The sequence below is a fragment of the Orbicella franksi genome, chromosome 1, assembly GCF_964199315.1.
Source record: "Orbicella franksi chromosome 1, jaOrbFran1.1, whole genome shotgun sequence".
NCBI lineage: Eukaryota > Metazoa > Cnidaria > Anthozoa > Scleractinia > Merulinidae > Orbicella > Orbicella franksi.
Window position 1 is genome coordinate 18,176,702 of NC_138145.1, and position 27,980 is coordinate 18,204,681.

A 27,980-nucleotide genomic window follows, 5' to 3' on the forward strand; every position below is an offset into this window, starting at 1 on the left:
GAGAGAAACAAGTTCATATGTTTTGCCCATTTAGTATGTACGTGTCGGCCTGTTTGACCTAATCCTGAGCAATCTTGCTTTTTACAATAGCTGTCTAATTTCTCTCGTGCTGATTAGCTCAGTTTTATCGTCAATAAGAGTACAGACGGATAAAATTTTCATTTATGCAAGCTTTCAAGTTCAACGTTCAGCTCAAACGGTCAACTTTTTAACCAATGCGGTTTTATGGACTTTCTTAAGTACCCAATCTAAAAGCCGGAAAAGCTATGCCCGTCATTCTCAGCAAACAGAGAAAAATTTGGGTCAAGAGGTCCTGTGGGCTTTTTCACAAAATTCCCACTACATGTGATGATAACAAACTTCGACCCCGAATACCAATAACTTTTTTCATGGATTGACACTTCTTTTATTCAAGCAATATAACATGCTACTAATAATTCGGAAAATGAAAAAGAAATTTTGTATAGGGTACGGGGTTTCAAGAAACCATTTACAAATATATAGACAACGCATATCTCAGGCTCTAACTCGACATCATGTGAGTGATCAGAGTCTAGAATGTATTTTTCAAGGCCTGGTAATGTAGAAACCGCAAATTTTGTTGAACTGAGTGAATCTGGTTAGTTTCTAATAACTTTTAACAAGTTTATAGTATAAGGCATTGGTGAAGAATACAAAAGCGAAAACCGACACAACGTAGGATGATTTTTTGAAGGTGTTCTATATTTCGGCTGACCAAACCAGCCTTCTTCAGGTACAATGAGAATTTTACATTGGGACGTGTTTTTTTATGTAGCCGATATTTTCGTAATACCGGAAATACGTAAAACTTTTACGCATTTCAGGTTCCTCTTAACATAACTAGATAGGTGGTTTGGTTTTTTCACAAAATTCCCACGGAACTTTGAGGCGGGGGTAAACATGAATTTAGGTGAAATTTTAGGAAGTTTAAAGAGGGATTAAAAGGATAAAAAGGGGTTTGAAACACCACCAGACAGTTGATTGCCCCCAAAAGGGCACCCCGGGTTCAAGTTGGTAGACAACTGTTTGGTGTACATCTACCAATTTCTAACTTCAAATTCTAATTTTAAAACAACATCAAATCTTCAAAATTTCCTATTTCCATAAATTTTACTAATCCTTTGTGAAAAACTATTTATCCCCAAATATACCCAAAAATCACCAAAAAATTTACAAAACAGCCCAAAACGAAGCTATGTGAAATGAGCAGAGAAATTTTTCACTGCTTGAAACGTGAACGAGATATTTGCATTCAAACCATAATACCCAGCAAAAATATGGCCTTCATGTTAACCCTTAAATCTCGACATATAATACGCTCGCATTGATCCCGGACTATGTGATTGGAGGTCAGTTTTCGCGGTTTTTCCTTTAGACTGGCATCCAGTCCTCCATTTTAGCGCGTTCTTCAAAATGAGAGAAAACTGAAACAGAGCATAAATTTTATGTGGATTGTTTGCATTAATATTTTTGTCTGGGTCGACCTTGATGTCCTGGTCGAAAGAGGGCGAATTTTAAAGCATTTTACATCTCTTAGGAGATGGTTAGCGAAATTTTTAGCCCTTGCAGAAGTCGTAAGCTTGTGGTAAACCAAGAACACAGCTAACAGCGGTTAAAATCCCACAGTTGTCGGCTTGGTGTATCTCAATTAACCTCAAGTTAACTAGTTTAATATATTACGGTTCCGGGATTTAACGCCTTTGAAAATGCATTTGTGCAGAGGACAGAATAACCAAGAAGGTATTGTACATATATTTTTCCTTTGTATAGTTGAAAGCACTTTATGAAGAAAAGGATCAGGAAGTGCTTGTTTGGAACAGCTGCTGCGAGACATCGAGACAAACTTCGTTGTTCGGGAAACGGCAGATCTTTGAGCCGCTGAGTGTGATCTTAACAAATTTCCAGTAACTTATATTATCTGGCATGAAATGCAGTTCTTCCGTGTACAGAGATGTGCCAGATGAACCTTAGTCATTTGACTTCTGCAATAGCTTTTATCTGAAACAAATGCAAGCTTATAAGCCCAATCAAAAGCGTACCGCTACTGACTTTAATATTGTAGCCTTATTGCCTTTTTAATTCGAAAACAGACCAATCCTCTCCAGTTCAGTAATAAGTCTTATATTCGGCAAGCCAAAGTGTGAAGCTTGCGACTTTCGAGACCTCGATTTCAAACATTAAACTTACTTTTCCGGTTTTTGTAGGGAGAAAGTCAAAGCGGCATAATACCTCTGGAAAATGCCAAGCACAGCTAGTAATTTATGCAATGCACAATCCCATAGCTTAATTTTAATTTGTTAGTCTAAATTTCTGTTTATCATCATGTTTACAAGATGAACAGTATTTTTATTGCATACGGTTTTTGTTTCATTACAATCGTCTCATTTTCAATCTAGTATAAAAAGAGTGAACAATAAATATTAATATTGCTATTTTTAGTATTTTTCTTGTATTTTTAAGGGAATCTGTTATATAAGGCTAGACTTTCTTTTGAAAAATTTTTTCTTTTTGAGACATATTTTATCTTTTTCACACAATGAATTATTCTTCATTTTTGTGAAGTAAGTATGCATGTATGTATGTACTTAATTTTTGGCAGTTTAAATTGCACCCTTTTAAAATAATTTAGGTGTTTTCTAAGTTCTATTTTCTCAGGGTATGTATTAAATCATAGTGTAAATCTTTAAATTTAATTACTTAGATTAAAGCTGTTATTTGTTTAGCATGCTAGCTTAGATTTCCTCAATAATAGATATCGCATTTTAGCATAAACAGTCATAAATGTTTTAGTTGAGTGTTTTATGATATTATAACATAGATAGGACCCTGCGCACGCTCTGATCGGTCAAAAACCCAGGTTTCATCAGATTTTTCATCACATTAACTACATATGATACTTGAAAAATGTAGAAAACACTTGCCTTTTCTACATTTCTCAAGTACCTGTCATGTTTTATCACAGTGTAATACACGGCTTAGGCTTCTTTCTTTGTTAAATAAAACAGCTTTTAGTAGTAAAACCAGTCCTTTTGTTTAGAATTTGTACATTATTGACCCTTTCATGGTTTCTGGTGCTGTCTTGATTGAGAAGCAGTACACCATTTTCACCTAATTTGAACGTCTGCTTCATTTTTTCAGGTTTGACTTATACATGTGGGAAGCTTGACTGTATTTTTGTCTTGGTTAATCAGTTGTAAACATTTTGTCTTTCAGCTACAGAGAGACAACTCAGAACAAATGACCACGAATATAATTCTTCATTCCAATATGTTGACAATTACATCAGGACATCAAAGTACACTCTTCTCACCTTTTTACCTCTCAACTTGTTTGAACAATTCCGGAGGGTAGCCAACTTGTATTTTTTACTTCAAATCATTATCATGGTAGGTGTTCATAAGTACAATTTGAAGTAATTTTTAAGGGACAGTTTTTCCAGTGATCTTTGAATGTAGAGTGATACTGTTTTGAATTTAAAGTCTTAAGACTGAAAACAAAATTAGTCTAGACTAGTCTAGTAAGCCAACAAAAAACAAAAGAAAATGAGATACAACATTAATGTGTACATACAACAACTAAATATATCTCACTCTTCTTCTTCCCCCAAATTCTTCTCTAGTTTTCCTCCACTTCCTTTTCCTCCTCAGCTCTTTCTCCTCCTCCTCCTCCTTTGTCATGAGCCTACGACTTCAATGCATTATTAATTAAAATTAATTATAATATTAATCTTTATCCATCACAGTCCATTCCCAAGATCACGGCATTAAGTCCAGAAGCCACAGCAGTTCCTCTTGTATGTGTCTTGGCTGCAACAGGAATCAAAGATGCTGTGGATGATATTGTAAGTCTAGAAAATTTCTATTTATCTCAGGCAGCCTATGGTACCTATGTCTTTTCAGTATCAATCAAAGTTGTACATGCCCATTATTGTGACACAAGCCCTTTGAATAATTTCTAAGATCTTGAATTTATTACGAATTCCAGCTACCCTCATTGGATTTCAGAATTTAGTAACTACATTAAGCAGAGCATTCAGTTGTTTTTACTTAACCTCATTTGTTTGGAAAATACATGTAGCGGTAAGGTCATCTCTATTTATAATCAAATAAAAGAACTTTATGTTAAAAGTTTTAGTAATCAAATTCATTAATGACAACTGAAGTCAATTTCTCTTAACTTACAGAAACGACACAGAAGTGATGATGAAGTCAACAACAGAAAGGCAAAGGTTCTTGCTGAGAATAGGTAACTAATCAATAATGAATAGCATTTTCTCTTCAAAGTTTGAAAAAATTTGGGTTTTATTATCTGTGAAATTTGAAATTTCTGGGAGGTGTTATTTCGATCTTCAACTACATGTACTTTTTGTTGTTAAAAAGTGCTGTTCCATAAAATATCCATACCCACCCTATAGGAGGTCACTGGAAATTCTTAGAGTGGGCTTCAAGTTTTAAGAAAAAAAGTACGGTCAAACCTCCACTAACAGCCACCTCTCTACAATGGCTCCTTTTGTTGGTCCTGGCAGACAGTCCATTCATCCACAAGACTTATTTTAACCTGTTTACAATAGCCACCTCTCCTAATGGCAGTGGCCGCTAAAGTGTGTCCTAACTGCGCAAATAACCTCCCGGCAATGGCCAGTTAATCAACAACTGACAAACAGTGTATACAAAACCACAATTTTTATCATAACAGGTCACGAAACTTGATCCATACCACACATCGCGGGTCTATTTCTGTATGTTTCTGCTTTACTGATATATTTTTATTTTGTTACATATATATATGCTACTTTAAAGATGAAATTGTTGTACCCCTTAAAAAGACAGGTGTCCCCACCTTCCCATGATGGCCACCTCTCTACAATGGCCGCTGTCCTCTGTCCCCAAGGTGGCCGTTGTGGAGAGGTTTAAATTGATTGTATAAAGCTTTAAAAGTAGTGAATAACTGGAAGATTGAAGTGATCTAGTGAATTTTTTTTTTTTTTTTTTTCATGTACAAGACGTGTAGACGAATTTTAAATCTTTTACTTCTTCAAAGCTTTGATTGCTAATAAGCATTATTATTGTTGGTATTTTTCAGACAAAAGGAAGAGAGCTGGATGAAACTTCAAGTTGGTGACGTTCTCAGAATAGACAGTGATGATCAAATTCCTGTAAGTCATAAGTTGCGAAATTAAATTTCAATTGAATGGGGAATAGGATTTTCCCAAAAGTGATCATCGATTTTTTAGAACTATCCCAGATATATCTCCATTACTTTCAGCATGCTAAGGGCTACATAAGGACAGTATGTATGTGAACATTTATATTTTGTTTCATGTCAAGTGGCCTGCATCAATCTGTAAGACTGGGAAGGGGACATGGAAACTTGTTGACACTCGTAAGGACCTGTAATGGATCTTAACCTCTGGCATAGTATTCCAACATGGAGGCAAATAAAGTCTATTTTCATTCATACTTAGCCCTTGATTTGGGTTTCTGCCACACAAGTTCAGTGAATGCTGTGAGTTGCTTGTCTGGATGGGGTGTTATGACCCTTACAGCAGTCAATCTGTGGGACATTGACTAATTAAAAGTAGTTGATATGAACATGATTTATTTAAAATTTACAACTTCCTCATTCGGTCCAACCATCAAAATTAGAGGTAGAAGCCAGCATACCATGGGAGGAATTGCATTAATTAACACAACTAATTCAGTTCATTCAAACAGAACCCATCAAAAAAGATGTTATGATGGCATACATCACTGTAACCGCCATGTTATTGCTTGGTGTACATGTATAACTGAAAGTTCATTGAATTTTTCACAATAATATGAACTTTTGCTGATTCATCAGGCAGATATAGTGGTCCTCAGCACTAGTGAGGAAAATGGCTTGTGTTACATTGAGACGGCTGAGTTGGATGGGTGAGCTATACACAATAACGTTCAATATTAATTTCATTTTTTTTTAATCAACAGTGATTTTTCATGTACATTTAAGTGTCATGTTTTACAGTAAAGCTAAGTTCTCATGATAAATTTGTCATTGCAGCATTGTTGACTGGCCATGTTTATACAAATATACCGTTTAATAAACAAAATAATAGATATAATTGTTATTGTCCATAATGTTTGTGTAAGATTTAAAATGCCATTTTCATGTACTAGGCTAAAATGTTCAAAATTAAAAGAAAGGTCGAATGTCTTTGACCAAGTCATCTTTGGGTAAAAAGAACATCAACCACATGTATATTTATATGGTATATTTTGTACTGTATATTTAATTTGTCTACAAAATACACGTACTAGGTCATTGTGATGGTAACAGTTTGGCTGTACAAGAATGTGTTAAACGGAATAGATTTATAACTGGTTACCAAATTCAGTCCTAATGCTTCATTTGGAGAACAATGTATACTTAACCAGGCGCTTTAAACTTCTCTGGCAAGCTGATTATTTTGAGGTGACATACATTTTTATCATCAACAGGGAAACCAACCTAAAATGTCGTCAACCTCTTCCTGAAACTGGAGAGCTTGGTGACGATGAAGAACAACTTTCACAAGTTAAAAGTAAGTCCCTTAGCTTGCCACAAGTTTTACACTAACAGCACATCTACTAAGCAGTCATCAAATTAAATATTATAATTGCTTTTAATAATTGTTAGCGAACTTTTGGAATGTGCTACCATTTGAAAGCTGGTGTTCTTTTGCTAGCAGGTTTATTATTTTTGTTGGTTATTAGAAAGCAAGTAATTTAAGGTAAATATAAAGTAAGTTGTTATAACCACAATTCAGGGCTCGCAAAAAGTGCAGTCCGATTGTCTGGGACAAGAAGATTTTCCCACCAGACCAGTAACTTTTCATTCTCACTTGCTCAATGGGCAATAACCTGGGCAAGTTGTCTTTCAACCATATATTTAGAAAAAGTAAACTAAGACTTGCCCAGGGCAAAAGGGCAATCTAGAATTCAACTTTTTTTTTTCGAGCCCTGCACATCACATGTAGTGAAATAATTGTAACAGTTTGTGTTGGTCAATTCCTTTTCTAGTTGAAATTAGTTGTGATCCACCCAACAACAGATTGGACAAGCTCAAGGGAAAGTTAACGTATGAAGGCAAACAGTATCCTTTGGACAACGAGAATGTCATTTTACGGGTAAGATACCTTCAAGATGATGTAGTTTTCTATTCATTCCAGTGAAAGTAACTAGCTTCTTTTCTCTGTCAGGGCTGTGTGCTGCGTAACACTAAATGGGTGTATGGTGTGGTCATATATGCTGGTCATGACACTAAACTCATGATGAATACTGGTATGGTTTTATTTTAAAGTAACGTCCTTGAACTTTTTTGTACTGTAAGGAAAACACAGAATTATTTTGGACAGATTAATTCTTGCAACACACCTACAATGAGAAGCATTCAAAGATTTTCCTACTCTTACATGTACAAATGTACTGCTCAATACATGTTGCATCTCTTTCCCAACACATTTTCCAGAGGAAGCTTCTACATGATAATAGTAATAATAATAATAATAATAATTATTATTATTATTATTATTATTATATTTAATATTTCTATAGTGCAAATTAACATGCACACACAGTTTATCAATGGATGTGACTGCACTGTGGTCTTGACTGAAAGGTTCAACATTGGCATGGATATATTCATGTATAGCGATGAAATTTCTAAACTTTTTTGAGTAGCAAGTCAAACATTTCTAACTACATGTAGGTGAGAGGTAATTTTAGGTGAGAGTTACAAACGAAACTTAATAGGTGTGCGTTTGATTCCATCTGTGCTTGGTTGTTATCTAGGGGTCAGTAAATTCAAGAGGACAGGTCTGGATAAACTCACTAACAATCTTATCTTGTGGGTAAGTTCACATTCGTCACCAATCTGTGGAGTGCTACTCTGCAATGGTTTAAATGAATGGAGGAGGCAGCGTGGCTGAGTGGTCAGCACGTCAGACTTGTTTGACGGTTATTATAAGCCCAGAGTTCAAATCCTTGGCCACGCTTGTAATATTGAACTGGTTTGCCTCTGGCCAGTTGTGATTCTCAGCCATGTTATTTTCAAATAGTTGAATTATTTGTTATAGTTGTTTGCTCGGCCCCAATAGCCTTGAGCTATAAACACTCCCATGGGTTAAAAAAAAGGTTACATGTACATAATCTTACTTTTATTTTTTACAATTAATTATATCCTACAGGGTGCAAAGAAAATAAATTTTTGTTCAAGCTCTAACTATGAAGTGCTTAATATATCCTGATGATCAATATTATTTTCACTAGCCCCCCCCCCCCCCCCCCCGAAAAGATCATCTCTAACAATACATCTGTAATTTGAATTTCCTCATAAAGTTCCCAAGAAACTTCACTTGCCCTTCAGGCAAGAGATAGAAAAAATCCACTAGTCTGACTGGAAAATCCACAAGCCCCGGGCTATCTGACGAGACATTGTGTGCCACCCCCTCCCTGACCCAAACTTGTTTACTGTTTTTCTCACTTTGTAAAGTTAAAATAGTTACCTGCTTCTATCTGATTTTCAGGAAAGAAAAAAGTGTGGGATAACAAATGGCCTATTGTAATTTTTTATGCATAGTATTTCTTGCTGTATATCAATGTTGTAGCGGATTCAGACCTTCAGCTAGGGGGGGGGAGGGGGGAGGGCGGTTATTTTTTGCTGGCCCTGCCAGCTTTTCTTCCTTCTGCGATTTTTTTTTAACCAAAATAAGGGGGGCTGGGCCTCCTGGGCCCCTCCCCTAGATCTGCCACTGCAATGTCTACTGGTAATTAACAGATATCTGATCTACTCCTTTGTTAGATTGCTGCCATTTTAGGTATTATTTGTACTCTTCTTGCCATTGGAACAACAGTGTGGGAGGAAATAATTGGAAAGGTAAATGATGTACTGTTGTATATGTGTTCAGTAATTTCAGTTACATGCAAGAAGCCAGACACTTAGTTGAATGCCAACTTGAAGTTGATAAAGGTAAGCAAATTCACTGTAGTAGAATTTTTGTTTCAACTATTAACACTGCCCAACATTTTCTTTAGAAGTTAATTGCTTGGCAGAAACCAATGTTAGGAACAATCAGTAAAGGAGTTTGTTTCTCATAATGATGATAAATTATTGCTTTCAGCATTTCCAAATATATCTACCATGGGAGGATTTCTACAAAGACAGTGTTGTGATCATTGGTATTGTCCACTGGCCATCATTTATCATGGTGTTAAATACACTTATCCCAATTTCACTGTACATTAGGTAAGCTGTAGAGTCTATTGGGCCTGTCTGATCTCAGACTAGAGACTCAGGAAGTTATGAAAGGAGTACTGATTGAAAATTCGGCTAGCATTTGTAAAGCATTTATGTATTAATTTTTTTACTGATATTCATATTTCAATATAATTTTTAATATATTCTATGTTTTAAATATAGTTAAATGGAATTTAACATAGTTAACGACTAGGAGCTAGTCTGGTCAGTAGCGTTTTTGTAGGCGGTTGTCAGTGTCTTGGCCGTCTGTGAGCGTTTGGTTAGCGTTTGGTGCGTTTTGTAGCGTTTGATATAGTTCAATGAAATTTTACATAGTTTATGACCAGGAGCCAGTCTGGTCAGTAGCGTTTTTTGTAGACGTTTGTTAGTGCCTTGGCCATCTGTTAGCGTTTGTTTAGCGTTTGGTGCGTTTCTGTAGCGTTTGCAACAGTCATATGGTCGTGAGAGCCCTGGGGCTGACATTGTCCAGCGGTATATTTGGTTAGTACATGTGTTGTCGTCCCATGTGCTCGCAGTGTGTTCATCGCTCTGTTAGTGTGGCGTTGTGGATTGAATTATAGTTTAGCGGTTTTCGGCGTTCCCTCCCTATCCCCCCCTTTCTTTTCAGCATTTTATTTTATTTATTTATTTATTTATTTATTTACTTATTTATTTATTTATTCATTTATTTTTCCACCAATGCCGTCTGGCTTGAGTGTGACGGGTGCCTGTAGGGGGCTTGGCGCGGGGGGCTCGTGGCTTGGTTGCGGGTTGGGCAGGCCAGTCGGGTGTTCTAGCGCCTTGGGGATGTGACTGCGGTTGCAGCCCCCGGGCTTCGTAGACACCTTCCCTCCACTAGCGACTTGGGCGTTAATTAATATTTACTTAAATTACGTTCCTTTTGAATTTCATTAATTGTCAAGCTCTATATACATGAGCCTCTCAGACACTGAGGGCATCCTCATCCTGGGTAGTGACATTAATAGATCGATTGATTGGGTGAGTGAGTGAGTGAGTGATTGACTAAACTCAGTTAGTAAGATGTATAACTGTAATTTGAATTTAAAACTAGTCAGTGATCAGAAAGCTATAATTGAAGGCTTTTGTGCAAAAAGGGCATACATGGCATTTTGGGCCGATTATTATTTTTTGCAGGATCGAGCTAATTTTTGACAGACTGACTTGTTTTGACATGAAAAGCATCGCTGCGTAATTGATTTGCGCTTCGTTTTCAAGAAATAACATGCAAAAAAGCTCAGTTTTCTGAGCGGCATCTTTTGGAGCAAATCCTTCAAAGGTGGATTTTGAGGCAGCGCGAACTTAAACGGTTATGTTTAGCAGCTTTGACGGCACAATTTTTTTTAAATAGATGTTTTGATTTTTGAAAGAAGTAGAGAAATAGACCGGAAAAAAAATCAACCAGCCTTGTATCTAACCGGTGTTACGACAAAACAAACTTGGACACGGCCCGTTCAGCTCCTTATCCACTTGTGCTAATGAAGCAACAGTAAGAGGAATGCGTAATTATATAAATAATAAAACTAGCGGCAAATACCACGCTTCGGTGACTTCATTGTTTAGCAAAACAAAGGTTTCTTTTGTTTTTCGCTCAACAAAAGACCTCCAAAAGATACCCTTGGAAAACTGAGTTTTTTGCATATGTTATTTCTCGAAAATGAAGCGCAAATCAACAAAAAAAAATTATGCAACAATGCTTTTCGTGTCAAAACAAGTCAGTCTGCCAAAAATTAGCTTGATCCTGCAAAAAATAAAAATTGGCCCAAAATGCCTCGTACGCCCTTTTTGCATGAAAGCCTTCAATTACAATAGGCCTCACTCTTCATTGTCAACCGTACTAGACATGTAAGGCCAGATGATAAATTTATCCTCAGTGTTCACCAGTGATAAATAGATTAACCATGATACCTTTGAGCACTGTCTGGATATTTTGTAGACACGGACCTTTCAGTTCCTTTGTGTACATAAGATCAAATTATTGTTTGGTGGATTGTCGACATGCACACAGTCATATACATCATGATATGGGGAGTGAGTCAGTTACCTCTTCAGAGAAACTAGTGCTGGCTAGGGGATGACAGATTTATTTCAATTTTATTTATATTTTGTGCGATGGGAAAGGTTAGCATTAATTTTATTAACTTTTATCTTTCTGAAGTGTTGAAGTGATTCGTCTTGGTCAAAGTTTATGGATAAACTGGGACGTTAACATGTATTATGAAAAGAAGGATACTCCAGCTGTGGCAAGGTATGTGATTGTCAACTTACATCTTTAAGACACTATAAAGTTCTCTGAAGAATAATTAACAATTATTCACCGAAGTGGAGGTAAATATCCATCACTTTCACCGACACTGAGGTGAATAATTGTTTTTGTATATACCACACAAGCTGAATAATTAGTGGACCAAAACGTTATTTCATGTGTGACAAGCGGTCGGAAATTTTAAAATCTCTCATGCCGTCTGCTCAGAGGTGAATAGTACTTGCTAATCACCTCCGAGTTAACCAATCAGAGGGTGTGAAAAGCACTATTCACTTGTGTGGTGTATACTAATTATTATTAATTGCACCCAAGTGTGTTTTTGTTCCTTTTCCATGTCCTTCCCTGTCAGTCTATATTAACTGCTTGGATTCTTTTTCAGAACAACCACCCTAAGCGAGGAACTTGGCCAAATTCAATACATCTTCTCTGATAAGGTGACGTTTCTCTTGATAACAGTGTGTGCTCCTAGTGAGGTCCAAGTGTACTGAATATTAAAAACCCTCAGGGCCATAATTTTGTTAATGGTTGCTCCTATGGTGATCATTGTGTAGGTAGGATTTAGGTTGTGTCCCTGTGGGGAAGACATGAATTGCAACTTTGGTGCTGTTAATATATCTGATATTGACAAATCAAAAATTGCCCAAGAAAAAAAAAATTAGTTCTTTGTACATGTATGTTGAGCATCTGACTGTGTAAGGAGGGAGGGTGAGTTGCAATAGTTAGTTGTAGTATGACACCCAGTTAAGGAGTGGCTAATGTGGACCATTAAACCAAAGAATTGAAAAAAGGACCATCTGTTCATCTGGGATAAGTAGATTTTCCTGCTGGGCAAGTAACTTTTCATTCTCTCTTGCTTGATGGGCAAGGGATCAGGCAAGTTGTCACCCAACTAGATCATTAAAAGAACAAACTAATGTAAGACTTGTCCAGGGCAAGCAAAATTTGAGAGCTACTTGTCTCATGGTCAATCTGTAATTCAAGTTTTTTTTCGTACCCTGTACAATGTACTGAAGATTTTATTTTCCCTTGCAGACTGGAACACTGACACAAAATGTGATGACTTTTAAGAAATGTTCAATAAACGGGAGACTCTACGGTATGTGCAAGTCAATTTATTCCCTCTCAGTGATTTTGTTAGTATGTAGCTTGAATGCGTAAGACACTAGGCAGTGTGGCATACATTATCAAAATAATACTTCAAGTCAAAATAATGTTGGTACTTGTTTAAAGTGAGTGAATTTCCAAGTAGACGGTGTAATTTTCTGACTAGCAGTCATGATGAAGTTTTTTGATATTATTGCTGTCTGTAAAATTATTTTCAAAATGAAAATGGGTTGTTTTCCATAGAATACTAAGTTGGCATGGTCATTGGGATTGTCATTACTTTCCTAATAAATTAATATAATTTCAAACTAATCAGCAATCATTCTCATCTGAGCTGTCTAGACTACTGACCATAAACTGTCATTCATGTTGATTTGAGTACCTTCGTATAGAAATGTAATTTCAAATCTTTATTTGAAAATTGTACGGTATCTTAATATAAGCAAAGCTTTTAATTAATCTGGGCATCTGGTGAAGGCTATTCTTTGTAAAGTTGTTGTGACTTTTCAGAATTAACTCATGTGAACTGCTAAATAACGGTATCTTACTTTAAATGCAAGCTGCAGATTTAATTTGTAAGTGAGAGATAAAGTTAAAGATAAATTTCTAATGTAACCATCTTTGCATCTGCAACTGGTCTTGTGTGCTAATGATAAAATTAATATCAACTTGTACTAAACCTGAATTGATTGATTCTGTAATATTGCGGCAGGCGAGCCTCCCGATCCTTCTTCTTCTGTCAGGCTGCACCCTTCTAAGCACATGGCGCACAACTCTTGTCAGTTTCATAGCTGCTTCTTTGACTGTCCTCTGCACATGCCCACTAAACGTATGTATCAGTCTCTTTGATCACTGTGCACTTGCAGCTTTTTCAAAACTGGTTTTCAAGGTGCAAAACTGCTCTGACATTATCCTGATTCTTCCTTGGAGCTATGTGTCTGTGTTTTCTGCAGGAACAGAACGAGAAGGGCTTTTCCGGCTACGCAGGCTGCTTTTTTGTTCTTTGCTAGGTTACCCAACAAATGCCAATGACAGGGGCTCTGTGAGAAGAAATTGAGGTTGAACAATACACCATGGCTTAAAATCATAAAACTAAAACTTTAACAGTTTTATAAGAAATAATCTGTGATACCTCACCTTGACTGTCAGCAAACTTGTTTTGAAAAAGGTGTAATTGCCCAAAATCAGGAAATAACTTTCTAATACTTTTTCTAATTCTCTTATAATGTAATTCATGAACATTACTGAAGAGTGTTTGCTTTAAAATCTGCAAAACTGCATCTTAAACTGAGTCGGTTACTAAACAAATATACTATAGATAAACTGATATTCATAATAGTCACTGAATTTATTTTCGCTTTAATCAGTTGAAAGCTACAGTTATATGACGTGCTTGGCTTCCATGGGAAATTAATAGTTTTAATGCAACTTTACCTGAATTATTGGTAAAAGTATTTAGTCTCAAATTTATAGGTATGGTTTTCTTTAGGTCACATTGAGGGCGAAAGTGCAGGGAATCCTGAAGAAACGCTTGTTAGCTCAGTATCTATCAGAGAGGAAGGCGTAAGAGATAACATTGAATACAGATTTTAATTTAATCCCTTATGTTCTTACCTTGGAAGTGGTTTTAAATTTTTAAATTCACCACTGAAGTAACCAAAGTTTAGCCAATTGGGAAGTCCGAACGGTGACCGTGTCCGCTTAATAGAGGTAACCCCTTAATTGAAGTCAAATACATGTAGTCAATGGGTGAAGTGAATTTCGGGAATTTGAAAAGTGAATAGGGGATGATGGCTTAACGGAGAGCTGCCTAATAGAGGCTTGACTGTATGTCATATAGGGTTACGTAGCGACGTCTTCAAAAGCCTGGGCTCAGTTCATGGACCTCTTACCGATGTCATGCTTTTCCAATCTTTTCATTCAAACAAAAAATAAGCTAAAATAAGCCTCGTCACTCGATTTGTCATGCTAAATTGGGTAAGTATGCAAAGTGTCTTGAGAATCCGTTGCAAAGCTTGGCCGCTGGCCTACATTTCTTCGTAAAAATTTGCAAGTTTGGGGTCCCATATTTTCATGAGTTTGCAAAGGATTCTTTTATCTGAAAGGTCCATTCTTGGAGACGGGATTCTAACCAGAACATGCGCTTGTTTCCCTGAAATTTCATAATTATGTGCATGAACTAACTATAACAAGTCCCATATGTCCGATATGATGTGAAGTTCTTGCTTGTGATGTCCTTGTTTATCATTGCTCAGGCACCAGATGTGGACTTCTCCAAGAATCCTTATGCTGACGGAAAATTTAAATTCAATGACAAAACTTTGATGGATGAAATAGACGTAGGGAATAAGGTATGCACTGTTAACTTAAATTAGCTGTCCCTGTTTGTTCTTCTGGTTGTGGTGGTTTGGTTCTTTTAACCATCAGTCACCCGTGTCGTCTTTATTTCATAAGAGACGTGTTTCTGTACATGTTAGGGCGTTTTGCTTTAAGAAATTGCTCGATTTTAAGCCTAACTTGTCATTAAACTGGAGGTTGATCTTTTCCTGAAAGTGAATTCTATTAGCTCTGTTAATTTTTTTTGTTTGGTTTGCGTCTGCGTTTTTCTTTCTAACGGCCTCATAGCACTCTGTCTGTCTGTCTGTCTGTCTGTCTGTCTGTCTGTCTGTCCACCTGTCTATTTGTCTGTCTGTGTGTTGGTCTATCTGTCTGTCTGTCTGTCTTTCTGTCTGTCTGTCTAAGTTTTCTGTCATGTCAGAGGTGCTTTGAGGGGACTCCTCCTCTTCTTCCTTGAAATTGGCAGGGGTAGACTGTGAGACAGTTAAAACTCCTGGGAGTAACTTGTGAGGAACTTGGTTGTCGAGGCAGTGAAACGTGTGTTTATTTGACTAAAATATGTTGTACTTTCAAAGTAATTATTATGACGTTTTCTTTTGCAGGATTGCCATGAGATGTTCCGTTTATTAGCCGTCTGTCATACAGTTATGGTTGAGTCAAACAACGGTAACAACTTTCGTCTTTTTGTGTATTTGTGTCGGGAAGCAGGCTTCTAGCCAGATGGGTGTCCAGGCGTCCTTTGGACGGCCTGTTTTTTACAGTGGAATTAACTCGCAAATAATCCGCTTCTGACTTCGTGGCATATCGCTTTGTGGCAATGTCGCGATTTATTAAAGTCGTTTTTGTTTCAGTGTTTGGTTTTGTTTTTACACTTTACAAAATTCCTTCTAATTGTAAGAAGCCTTAAAGTAATACACATGCAGTGTACATGTACTAAGGTAGAATAACACGAAAGATGTATAAGGAGACAAAAAAAGAAGAGTAGTATGCCTACGATTAGGTGAGATAGAGACGGAACAGCACCGACAAACTCACCTCGTTCATGACAAAGAGTTTTGTTTGTGAAACATAGTTTTTTTTGTGGGGTACCTGTGGTATCCCACACTATTGTCGTTGGCTCGTGTCCGTTAATGCAAATGAGTTTGTATCCCACACATGTACCCTTTGGGTACCTATTTTTTTCCTTGTGCTCTTGGTTTGGTCTTGTTACATTTAATTTTGTATATAGTAGCCTTGGCTTTCCCCCGACCCTTATTATTACGAACGCTGAGGTGGTTGATCAGGATGGTTTTGTTCTATTTTCCTGACCGGTATTCTCGACATGTTGTTCTTGTAGGTAATTTGGAGTATCAGGCCCAGTCTCCCGACGAAGCAGCTCTGGTCACGGCTGCAAGGAACTTTGGATTCACCTTTGTGGTAACGAACTTTTAGCTTCATAGGTCATAAAAATGACGGAGGTTAAATCTTGCTACATGTCGTGTAGCAATGCTATGGAATCAAGTCTAGTTTGGTCAAGAGATCATATATCTGCACAATGATCCCTATCATCTGGAAATAGTTTTTTTTTCCTTGTAATCTGCTTAAGTCTAATTTTTGACATTTGATTTTGTTTTAGGAACGTTCACCCACCACTATCACCATTGATGTGTTAGGGAAACAGGTCAGTGAGCAATAGTTTTTTCGCTGTTCTCATTTGTTTCTTGAGATTATCGCGAGACTATAATGGCAAGAAGAAATTCCTCGTTGAAAGGGTTGCCCTTTCCTGGCTTCATTATTTTCTGTTAACTCTTTCACCGCTGAATTACAAACAGCACAACATGAACATGTTGCTCCATAGCTATTATTTGAATGGACCCACTTTAGGGATTCATCCACGGACTTAAATGATACCGCCACTTTGTAATACACAGTACCACATGGAGATCAGACTTTATTTGAAGGGCTGCACACTAGCAAAATCTTCAAATGTTGTTTATAGTGGACAATACACTTAGCTACACCTAGCTAGTTCTCAGGCGTGCCACTTTAACTGAAAGAAAGAGATATTTCAAATAAACATAATAGGCGTAAAAATCCCAACGGCTGGTGGCAGACCAGTTGGCTAATTACAAGCATGACCGAGGAGTTCAATTTGAACTAGGGTCTACTGGGAAACAACTCCAGCTTAGTGGCCAGGGCGGGATTTGAACCCGCGACCTCCGGATTCCAAGCCCGGCGTCCTAACCACCCGGCCACGTTGCTTCCACGGCTCTGCAAGTGAAGAGGCTGATTGCTACAGAAAGAAAGTGTCAACCGCTTGTACTCTATATGTCACATCCTTTGGAGAGAGGTTGTCTCTGTGGGTAGTCCTAGACTAGTTGTTTATTTGTTTCGTTCTTGTGAATTTCACATTTCACTATTTCAGGAGATGTACGAGTTATTAGCCATTCTGGATTTCAACAATGAGCGAAAACGGATGTCGGTGAGTATTAAAATCAAAACCATCTGTCCATGAGCTGTAGGAGACGCCCGGGCCGGGGATACTCTCTTAAATGGGCTATATGAGTAAGTGCGCCCCCAAAGGGTATGGTTTTCACCCGTTTTGGTCATAAATAGGGTATCGATTTGGCTATTTTGGTGTTAAATAGGGTATGGTTTTTGTACTCTAGTCTTTGAATTGGATTTTCTTTTTAAAAGAAGTTACTTTTTCATCATTGTCGATAAGACCATAAACAATAGCCCTTCAAAAATTATGTCTAGGGCAACTGTGTCAGCTGCAACGGTCATCAATAGGGTATCAAATTTTTAGTCTGGTCATAAATAGGGTAGGGTAGGGAAAATCACAGATTTTGGTCATAAATAGGGTAAAGTTTTTGGGAAGTGGGCCGCACACCCCCACCTAATGTTTCTGGGAGTACCCCCCTCCCCTCTCCCCGGAGGAGAATTAAATAAAGCTTGAACAACACTTGAGTAAACAAGCTTTTATTGAACTTGGGTGTTAAACTGATTTCCATTTGGTGTTTTGATGCGAAGCGCGAAATAGAAAAATTGCCAGTGGATCATAACACATAACACCAAATGCAAATGAGTTTAGTTTGTCCAAGTGTAACCCTACACACCCCTGAACGAAATTTTTTTTCCCGAGATGTCATCATCCTGAGCACTGAAACTCGTAGGTTTTCTCGGTGCAATAAAAGCTTGGTTACCAGAGTGTAATTCCAATCATTTTAAAAAGGTGATTGTTAAACAACGATTACGGAGGAAAAAAAAACTTTTGTAGTTTGGTTCACATTTGGTTGCAAAGGTCTACACTAAAGAGAAATACCACGTTTGGTTTTCGTATTGTTTTTAGGTTATTGTCCGGCAAGGTGACCAAATAAAGTTGTACTGCAAAGGCGCTGGTTAGTCCTCTGTTTTTTTGTTTCTGGCGATAGCTTGAGTGATATTTTGTTTCTTGTTCCTTTCAAGGACGGCATTAACCCTCTTCCTTTATACTTTTGACATTTTTAACCTCGGATGTACACTTCAAAGTTTTGTGTTTGTTTTTGTTCAGGGATAGTTTAAACACTGCACTGAATACTGGCGGATGAACTTTTGGTTGTCATCTGGGATATTTTGTTTTGTTTTTGTTTTTTTTTTTACAAACTTCAAATGAAAATTAAACAACGCTCTTTCAGTTCTCAAAAGACCAATTTCGATATATTAAAATTCAGCGTAAAACAATAGACCTCAGTACAAGGCTGGGGAATAACTGCAGAGTTTGTGAGTTTATTCCCCAGAGCCTCGTGCTGAGGTCTATTGTGTTAGGCTGAATTTTAATATATCGAAATTGGTTTATTTCTAGCAACAAATGATGATTTCTTTAGAAGAGGGAGCAGGATATGAGTGGGTGGATGTCCCAATCAGAATCGGCGAAAACAATATGACTTACTCATACATGCACTTCTTGTTGAAACTTTGTAAATGTAATCATACGGTTTCGAGTTCAATTTGGAATTAATTTGCACGAGTGAGTTTTTCAAAAAGCTGAAATTGCACGAGCCGCTTCGGCGAGTTCAATTTCAGCTTTTGAAAAACTCACAAGTGCAAATTAATTCCAAATTGAACGAGAAAAACCGTATGATTACTTATTAATAATATAAACAGGAAAAAAATTTACGTGGAGGAAGTGCCGGAATACCTTCCTTGAAGCCATTTTTTCTCATTTGAGAAAACTTTTTTTCAAAGTTTCCGCACAAAATTTTTCTCATCATTTTACATAATATCATTGGCTTCGAAAATTTCTTATTTTCTCTCAGCCAATCATAATCCCGAATTACGATGTGTAATTTGCACTGGTGTTACACTTTTTGCACAAGTGTTACACTTTTTGCACTGGTGTTACACTTGAACTGCACTGCTCTCAGCCAATCAGAAGTGAGTAATTTTTTCATGTATGTTATTAGACCTTTTATTTGACCGAACGTGATTGTTATGTTATAACTTCGTCTTGCAGATACTATCGTTTACGAACTTCTCGATCATTCTTGTAAACCGCTCATGACGAAAACGATGCAGCATTTGAACGTAAGTTTTCAACCCCTACATCGGAGTGCCTCTTTAATAGGCCATTTTCGAGTTAGCTTGTGCCTCTGTTTCAAAACGAGTCCTTGTGCAAAAACTTTCATATGAAAATGAGCTTGATTTGCATGAAAATGAATCTGAAGGGGGTGGGTGAAACACGTTTCCATATTAAGTTTCGCACGAAAATTCATTTTGATACATAGGCAAAAGGCAACACAGAAATGGCCTATTCGTTTTCATTTTCATGCAGTCGTATGTAGGTTTTGCCCTCACTGCCAACAATTTGTATCTTAGGTTTTTGCAGCCGAAGGTTTACGCACCTTGGTAGCAGCTTACAAAGACATACCTCTGGACGCGTACAAGGAATGGGAAACTAAATACAAAGAGGCGAGGTAAGAGTAATGTTTGACTTCCTCCTCCGATGAAGAACTAAAAGCTAAAACTACTTGTACGTGGAGTCATTTGTTGTAACCTGTTTTTTGTTTTTGTTTTTTGTTTGTTTGTTTGTTTTGTTTTTTCCAGTTTGGCCATGGACAATAGAGACGAGCTAGTTCAAGAGGTGAATTTATTTTTGGATGTAAAAATTTAAAGTGATGTCAAAGTAGCGTATTCAAGGCGTTTAGTTGCTTATATCCGAGTTGTGCAAGCAAGGAACAGAGAGTCGCACTGTACAGTTGACCTAATCAAAATGGGTGGACAACTCACGTCTTTTTTTTTGTGCATTTACCAGAAATCCTTTTTCCTACGAAAGATTCCTTTGTTCTGTATGAAAGGAGAAGATTGACTCACAGGAATTTCATTTTTTTTTGCGTGCCAGGCTTATCAGGATATTGAGCAGAACTTAATTCTGATTGGTGCAACGGCGATAGAGGACAAGCTACAGGATGACGTGCCTGATACGATTGCTACTTTAGCAGAGGTCAGTATGTCCGCATGAGTTCTCAGAAACTTATCTTAGCAGTGACTGCGTTATGTGTCACGGATTGCAGGGTTTCTTTAAAAAGAAATTTAGTCCAGGCTCAGTGCTTAGAGTGCTCAACCGGTATCTGGGAGGTCATGGACTCGAATCCTGTCGGGGACTCAGAATTTTTTCTTTGTTCCATACTCCAACATTTCATCTTTATCTTTTTACAGTAAGTACACTCGAACTATGAACACTTGATATTCTTTTGTACATTTTTTTTATGGTGACTATAGAATGAAGGCTCTACATATAATGTACAAGATTTGCATTTTTATAGTGTAAAAACACGAAATACTCTTGTTAATGTGAAAAGCCTTCGTTCTATGGTCACTTAAAAAAATGTGCAAAACAAACGTGAAGTGTTCCTGACTTGAATGTCCTCACTGTAAGAGCATCGGTGGAAATCAAAGTCAACCTTCCTCTTGATAGTAACCATCCTTCTTTCTGTTTGTTTTTTTTGTTACCTCTAGTGTTTCACTAGCTTGATCTGGTAATCTATGTTATTTTACGCCGGTTTGTTGCGTATCGTCACCAAAAATGCAAGCTCGACTAATGGTGTTTCGTTCCCTTTTGTCTACAGGCGGACATCAAAATCTGGGTTTTGACTGGAGACAAAGTAGGTCAGTGTGATCTCTTTTCCTGTCTCCTTCATATTCCATGACAGGAAAAGGAAGCTTTCCGTGTCTGTGTCATTTCTTTTTAATATGCAACAAACCTTACCTGATTGTAGGAAACATAATTATGGATGAAAGTTTGTAGAACTGCACCGATACGAAACCTTACCTGTAATGATAAATGTTAGATAAACAGTTCAATGTAAGTTTGTACTTTTTTTGTGCAAGACACAGCCGCGTCATCGTTGCCGCTCGCTGGTTTAAATGAGTACGGGGAAGGGCGGGGTGGGGGGAGGGCGGCCGGCGGATAGCCTGCTGAGGGCTACAGCATCCCATCCAGGGAGAGTAACAGAATCTGGCAGAGTTAAACGCCCGCAGTTGTAGACTTAAAGGCTCGTGAAGACTTACTCCGTTGGTATTGTTTATCTATTCTTTGGTTATCTTCTTGCGGTTTTCTATTCCTTACAGAGACAGCCATCAACATTGGCTACTCGTGTCATCTGCTGACCGATGGCATGACGGAAGTGTTTATCATCAATGGAGAAACTCTAGAATCCGTTCAGCAGGCTATAGCTGAATACAAGAACAAGATTTTGGGCGGAGCTTCAACAACGAAAGCACAGAAAGAAAACAGCCTCAGGGATGTCGACGTCGAAGTGTTATCGTACAAATCTTACAAGGATACTCCTGCGGGGGAGATACCAACCTCTACACAGGTGATAACAACGAGCGCGTGCACGTTTCGTGTAGATATCGCCAGTTATAATCCATCGAACATTTTCGCTCGCAATTCCTGCTAATTCCTGTAATCAATGACTCGTGCTTATTAAGGTGATTCATTTCGTTGGAGTCACTGATAACTGAGAAATGTACATTTATTTTTTAATTTGTATTTTTGTGCTCTCAGAAAGAAAAGAAAGAAGAAACGTTTGGACTTGTTATACCTGGAAAAAGTTTAGTAAGTGAAACTTTCTCTTTCTCATTTTATTTTTTTGGCCTTCAGTTTTTGCATGTACTTCGGTTGGTTGTTGTAAGTGCGATGCAGTCATTTATATTTTATTTACTTTTCTCAATTTCAGGCATTTGCACTTCACGAAAGTTTAGAGAAAGAATTCCTGTCGTTAGCGTGTCTTTGTAAGGCGGTAATATGTTGCAGAGTCACCCCTCTACAAAAGGTACATTCTTAAACCATTTTACCTGTCAGTTTAAATTTCTTAGATAGTTTTTCCTGGTTAGCCTGTCTCAAGGCGTTCTCCCCAAGACAACTCAGACACGTGCATCGTTGTCATGTTGGAAAGCGGCTCGATTCCCTTTCACTGCACTCATTTGTTTCCTCATTTCCGCTAACTCTGTTTTGCTAGAGAATTTTATGGGGAAGAGTACAACTTATGTATTCTTTGAAACTTTAGGCGCTGGTGGTGCAGCTGGTAAAAAACAATCTGCAGGCTGTGACACTAGCCATTGGAGATGGAGCAAATGACGTCAGCATGATTAAAGGTATGGCCGTCTTGGATTAGTGCTCGTGACAGTTGAGCAGAGTATGAAAAAAAAACCGTGAGTTCACGGGGACTATTAGGGACATCAATTTGGACTCTGTTTGAATTTCCCACGTTTGTCACATTTGGTACTTGGTTTTTGTCCTTTCAGCTGCTCATATAGGTGTTGGAATCAGCGGCCAAGAAGGAATGCAAGCCGTGCTAGCGAGTGATTTCTCCTTCGCCCAGTTTAAATATCCTTTACATCTAAACAAGACTAGAAAATTTAAAGCAGCTTTTACGCAAGCCTTCACTCACTGAACACCTTAGTTTGTTCGAAAATAGCCTGCCAACGAAGAGGCTTGCCACCGAAGAGAAGAGCTTCGCAGTGTCTCCGCAAACCGGTGAAATGTTGTTTCAATCTGGCATGTAACCTGTAACGGACCAGCTTCCAATGTAGGAGGAGTTGTGTTACTGCTACAATGTTAGGTTCATACCGGGTTTGAAGCTATCTTTTCAACACACAAGCCAGCTGGCTATTTTACCAGCCAAAAACAGACAAGTCTGCTTTTGGAACAGTGACTTCAACTCGCATACCTCATTACAGCTCACAAGTTCTGGGATTACACAAATCTGAGACATTTACTTTTTGTCACTAGTCTGTGACTAGGTTGCTAACGTTTGTCTCGACCGCTGATTCATGCTTCAGGATTTGTATTTGAGATACTAAGTTTGCGAGCACTTTATTATCAACTTGCATTTATTCATCTTCCATTTTAAGTGTTTCATTTTTTTTCCCAATAACCTTGCCTGTCATGTTTTCCTTAACAATTTGTTCAAATATCTTCAGCGGCTGCTTCTTGTCCATGGACGTTGGTCGTACTTTCGAATGAGTAAATTTTTAAACTACTTTTTCTACAAGAATTTTGCATTCACACTGTGTCAACTATGGTACGCTTTTTATACTGGCTTTTCTGCGCAGGTACGGTGAATTAGCATCCATTTTAGGTTTTACCTATGCATGGTATGTCTATGGTATTAAACAGTTACCTTAATGTCGCATGAAGCAATGTGATAAGGCTTGATGGTGAAATCACCCAAGTGAAACTATCGTGCGAGGTGTCCTGTAATTTAAAAGTTAATCTTCTGGTCCGGGTTGTTGGAAAGGTGGATAACGCTGGGATAACACTATCCAGTGGACAGAGTGGTTTGTTTTGTTAACACTTGTCAACTGGATAGTGATCTGCACAGTGGATAGCGTTATCCACCCTTCGAACAACCGGGGCCAGTCTTCGGGATGACCCGTATCCATCGCCAGTTTCTATTACAGAAAACCCTTATCTTTGTGATATAAAACGTAATTTAGCAATCAATATTCTAGATATCATATGATAACGATGGATGCTGGTCATCCGAGACATATTTTAAAGCCGTGTGTATTTACCTGCAGGTCATCTCTTGTCTGCTATTACGTCGGAAATTTAAAGGTTGTCTTATATAAAAGGATAACGTAATGGTTGATACTTGTAGTGTCTCTCAGTAAGTTACAATTTTCAACCCGCATTTTGTGCCATTCAGCCTGAGGCTGAGCCTTACGCTTCCCTCACCCTCTCTCCTCCCCTCTCCCCTCTCCTCCCCCCCCCCCCTCCCGTCTCCCCCACTTCCCCCGGCCCTTCCAAGGCTATCGCTACAGATAAAAGTTTAGTTGGCAAAAGACTGTCGTTTGACACACTGCGTTGGTGAGATGTAAAGTGAGAGTTTAGTGTCTTCAGCGCAATAACCCCGAACAGGACCTAATCTGGAGTACTCGATGCCAGTTGGGGTCTTGTACTTTGTTCTGCTTATATTTCAAAGTTTAATTCTTTTATTTTCAGACACTATATGATGCGTGGTTCATCTCATTTTATAACGTGTTTTTCACCTCGGCGCCGATCGTGTTTTTAGCTGTTCTCGATCAGGTAGGAATAGGAATAATGTCGGTGACGTTCTTATTTGTCTCACTGGGAAATTTGTTTTGAGAAGATAGGAATGCGGGAAATTAGTAACAAAGCAAGACCGCCAGCTTGTTGTATTGGAGGAAAGGGGGGGGGGGGGGGAGGGAAAAACTGACGGTTAAGATAACATCATTAGGCTAGACAAGCGGCAACAATTTCTGATGTTTTCTTTCGCTTTCAGGACGTTTCGGAGACAAGTTGTTCAAAGTATCCTCGTTTGTACATACCTGGCCAAAAGAATCTATTGTTCAACAAGAAAATCTTTTTCATGAGCTTGTTGTACGGAACCCTGACATCCCTAGCAATCTTCTTCATCTCATACGGTGTCTTCCAGGATCGCATAGCAAATGATGGTTTAGAGACATCTTCTGTCTACTTCTTTGGCACTGTGGTGGCAGCTATTCTGGTGGTCGTTGTAAACATCGAGGTGAGAAGACGGTCATTCAGTGATACTCATAAAATACTGAGTTTTGCTTGTTTTGGTAGACGTCATTGTACCAGTTACGTGATTTTGGTAAATTCGGTTTACTATTTAGTGTGTCATCTAAGCTGCGATCAATAGGCCATTTTCGATATATAAAAATTCTAACTTTGCTACGAGGCTTGGTGGAACAAAACAAAGGAAATTAATTATTCATCCCTCAACCTCGATGCGATTTCTTTTGTTTTATTCCCCCAAGCCTCGGAGCCAAGTTAGAATTTTCATCTGTCGAAAATGATCTATTTTTGTGTGATATACCTGTGGTATCCCACACTATTGTCGTTGGCTCGTGTCCGTTAATGCAAATGAGTTTGTATCCCACACATGTACCCTTTGGGTACCTATTTTTAATTCACGTAAGTGACCAGCTGTTAAAGGAAACACCTGGCTGAAGGGTGTAATTTTTGTATAGTATGTTTTTTTTAGTTACATCACACCTTAAATGTAGCAAATACAAACCCTGGAAATCCTTTTAAAAGTTTTAATAACCGTTCTTGTTGTCCTCTTCAGATCTCGTTTCTCACACAATACTGGACGTGGATAAATCACTTTTTCATTTGGGGAAGCATCATCTTTTACTTTGTGTTCTACTTCGCATTTTACGCCGAGTTCGTGTTCAACCTCTTTCCTCAAGGCCACTACTATGGCATGCAGTTCGAGGTTTATGGCAGTGGAGCGTTCTGGTTCTGCTTGTTTCTCGTTCTTGTCGTGACAATTACTCCTCGTTTGTCCTACTACTTTATTGAAAATGAACTGTATCCATCACTCAGCGACACTGTGAGGCGACAAGAGGCGCACAAGAGACTCCAAACCAGTCTACCCTTGACAGAGTTTAAGCCTCAGCTGGTTCGTAGGCGAAGTTCTAAGCGCTCCAGTTATGCCTTTGCCCACCAGGAAGGATTTGGCAAAATTGTCATGTCACCTAAAACGTTTTTGAGGAAAAAACTACGTTCAGGAACATCAAGTAAAAATAATGTAGTTACGGTGTGAATGCGGTGAAATATTCTGTTACATTGAGTCTATTAGCTTTTACCTCTCATGCACGTCAAATTTAAAGTAAATGGGAGTTCTTGAAAATCCCGCTGTTAAATTTGAATTTAAAGTGCGTGCAAACCGATATTTTTTTAGCTCTGTTTTAATTCAGATGACTTCGGTACTACAAAAAGAGCACGATTTAATCAACTGTAGGAAAACTCAATGAAAGAACTTGCAACATTTTCCACGCAGGAAGTGAGCGAAGTCACTAGTATCAATTCGGTTCGTATGCACTTTCGTACACCGATATATTGTCTAGTTAGATAGACTAAGACACATTTTATATTTGAGGCATTTTACAAGGATCGTGTAGATACAGAAGTGGAAACTTGGTATATTTTGGTAAGTAGTAGAATACAAGATTTGGAAGCACATTTTTTTACACCCGTTTTGTCAAGGGAAATTAGCTTAGTAGAAACTCTTACTCTGAAGTTCAATGCTTCCACTTTGCATAGTATTGTTTCTACCACTGTGCGCAGTTAGATTTTAACGTAACCAAGGTTCTGGTGCGAAAATGTTTATTTTATCATACATACATGTATGCTCCAAATCTGGCAAAACGTTCCTTTTTAAATGATTTTTATTTTTCTTCGTAAATAACCGTTGGTGTATGCTTTGATAGCATTTTGGCCAATGTCCAGGATGTAACGATTCACCCTTTTGGTGTGTTTGCAATAGCAAGCCATCTTAGAACCTCTAACGTTTGTCAACCCTAGCCGGTCCGAAATGTACGCTTCGTCAAGGTTGTATTGCACAAAACTGAAACTTACGCTCTTTGAATAGTATTTTGTGTGTGTGCTTTCAATGCACGCACGTCACTTGGTAGTTCCCAGGCCCTTTGGGAGCTCCTGGACGCTGGGTAGCACAACCGGGAGGGTAGGCTCTTCATGTATGGTGTTTATTGTGTACCGTTCAATGATACACTTGACCTCTCAACCTACATTCACGATGGTCGCATCCGACAAATAGTAAGCATCGTTTAAGTTGTCCAACCATTTTCTCTCCATTAAATTAATGCTTAGAAGTTTATAAGTTATACAACCATTTCCTCATTATTACATTAACTGCTGTAAGCTTTGAAGTTTGACAGCCACTTTATCATTATTAAATTATGTGGGGCTTTTTCCACTTCGTGGTATTTGAAGAAATCAGCTTGTTTATGAACTGGCTAAGTAAGCAGGGTTCCTTAAAGTATCACTATGTTAAGTAGCTAAAGCTTTGTAGGTTAAACAAATAAAATGTCAAAAACTATTGCTAGTGATATCAGTTCGGTGTAACGCGGCAATGATACATCCATCGGTCTGTCTATGCATTCATTGTTCATCACTTAACCTAACCACTCAAACGTCTATCGTGACGAGCTTATTTCCACATACAGCAGTTTCGAAAAAGGTTGTCAGATAAAAGCGTCAAGTGTACGCTACACTATTTACAGTTTCTATTTTTCAACGCATGCGAAAGAAAAAGCGAGCGCGAAGCACGCGGGGAAGGGGGTGGGGGAGGCGAGCGAAGCGAGCTAAACAGAGAATTTTTCTATTTTTCTCCGTCCTCACCCCCTACCCTGTCAAGTCTCCCATTTTGCGCTGGCGTCTATGCTCTCAGGATTCTATCCGCGCGTTCAACGATCGAATAAAAATACGAGAGAAAAGAGGGCTGTGAACAGTCTAAGCCTACGCGACAACACCGAATAGTAGTCTGGGTATTCATTTTGTATATCGCTGTAGGAGGAATCCACAGAGTTGTAGTTTTGCACATGAAGCGTTAGCAAGGAGACAGAAGATTGTCCAATCACAAGACAACTTTTCTGCAGCTTTTCCTTCACTATTTGTGACTGAGTTGAAAATTCTTCTAAAGTGTGGCAAAAAGAACCTTGTTTT

At 38.2% G+C, this 27,980-nt stretch overlaps 1 protein-coding gene across 1 annotated transcript; it reads left to right on the forward strand.

The window, feature by feature from the left end:
* The first annotated feature begins 139 nt into the window (after positions 1 to 139).
* Positions 140 to 27,849, forward strand: LOC145494565 (phospholipid-transporting ATPase ID-like). Its single transcript, XM_081474065.1, has 36 exons — positions 140 to 1,761; positions 3,235 to 3,407; positions 3,764 to 3,862; positions 4,205 to 4,266; positions 5,104 to 5,176; positions 5,863 to 5,933; positions 6,498 to 6,580; positions 7,059 to 7,165; positions 7,238 to 7,319; positions 7,830 to 7,888; positions 8,839 to 8,913; positions 9,158 to 9,282; positions 11,450 to 11,539; positions 11,937 to 11,991; positions 12,590 to 12,653; positions 14,151 to 14,224; positions 14,917 to 15,012; positions 15,601 to 15,664; positions 16,335 to 16,414; positions 16,614 to 16,658; positions 17,403 to 17,459; positions 18,330 to 18,378; positions 19,473 to 19,543; positions 19,835 to 19,932; positions 20,063 to 20,099; positions 20,358 to 20,459; positions 21,085 to 21,124; positions 21,587 to 21,834; positions 22,026 to 22,076; positions 22,198 to 22,293; positions 22,528 to 22,615; positions 22,766 to 22,841; positions 23,428 to 23,575; positions 24,468 to 24,551; positions 24,769 to 25,014; positions 25,579 to 27,849. The coding sequence occupies exons 1-36, from the start codon at positions 1,728 to 1,730 to the stop codon at positions 26,056 to 26,058; spliced, it is 3,582 nt and encodes a 1,193-aa protein (XP_081330191.1). The 5' UTR covers positions 140 to 1,727; the 3' UTR covers positions 26,059 to 27,849.
* Positions 27,850 to 27,980: the final 131 nt, after the last annotated feature.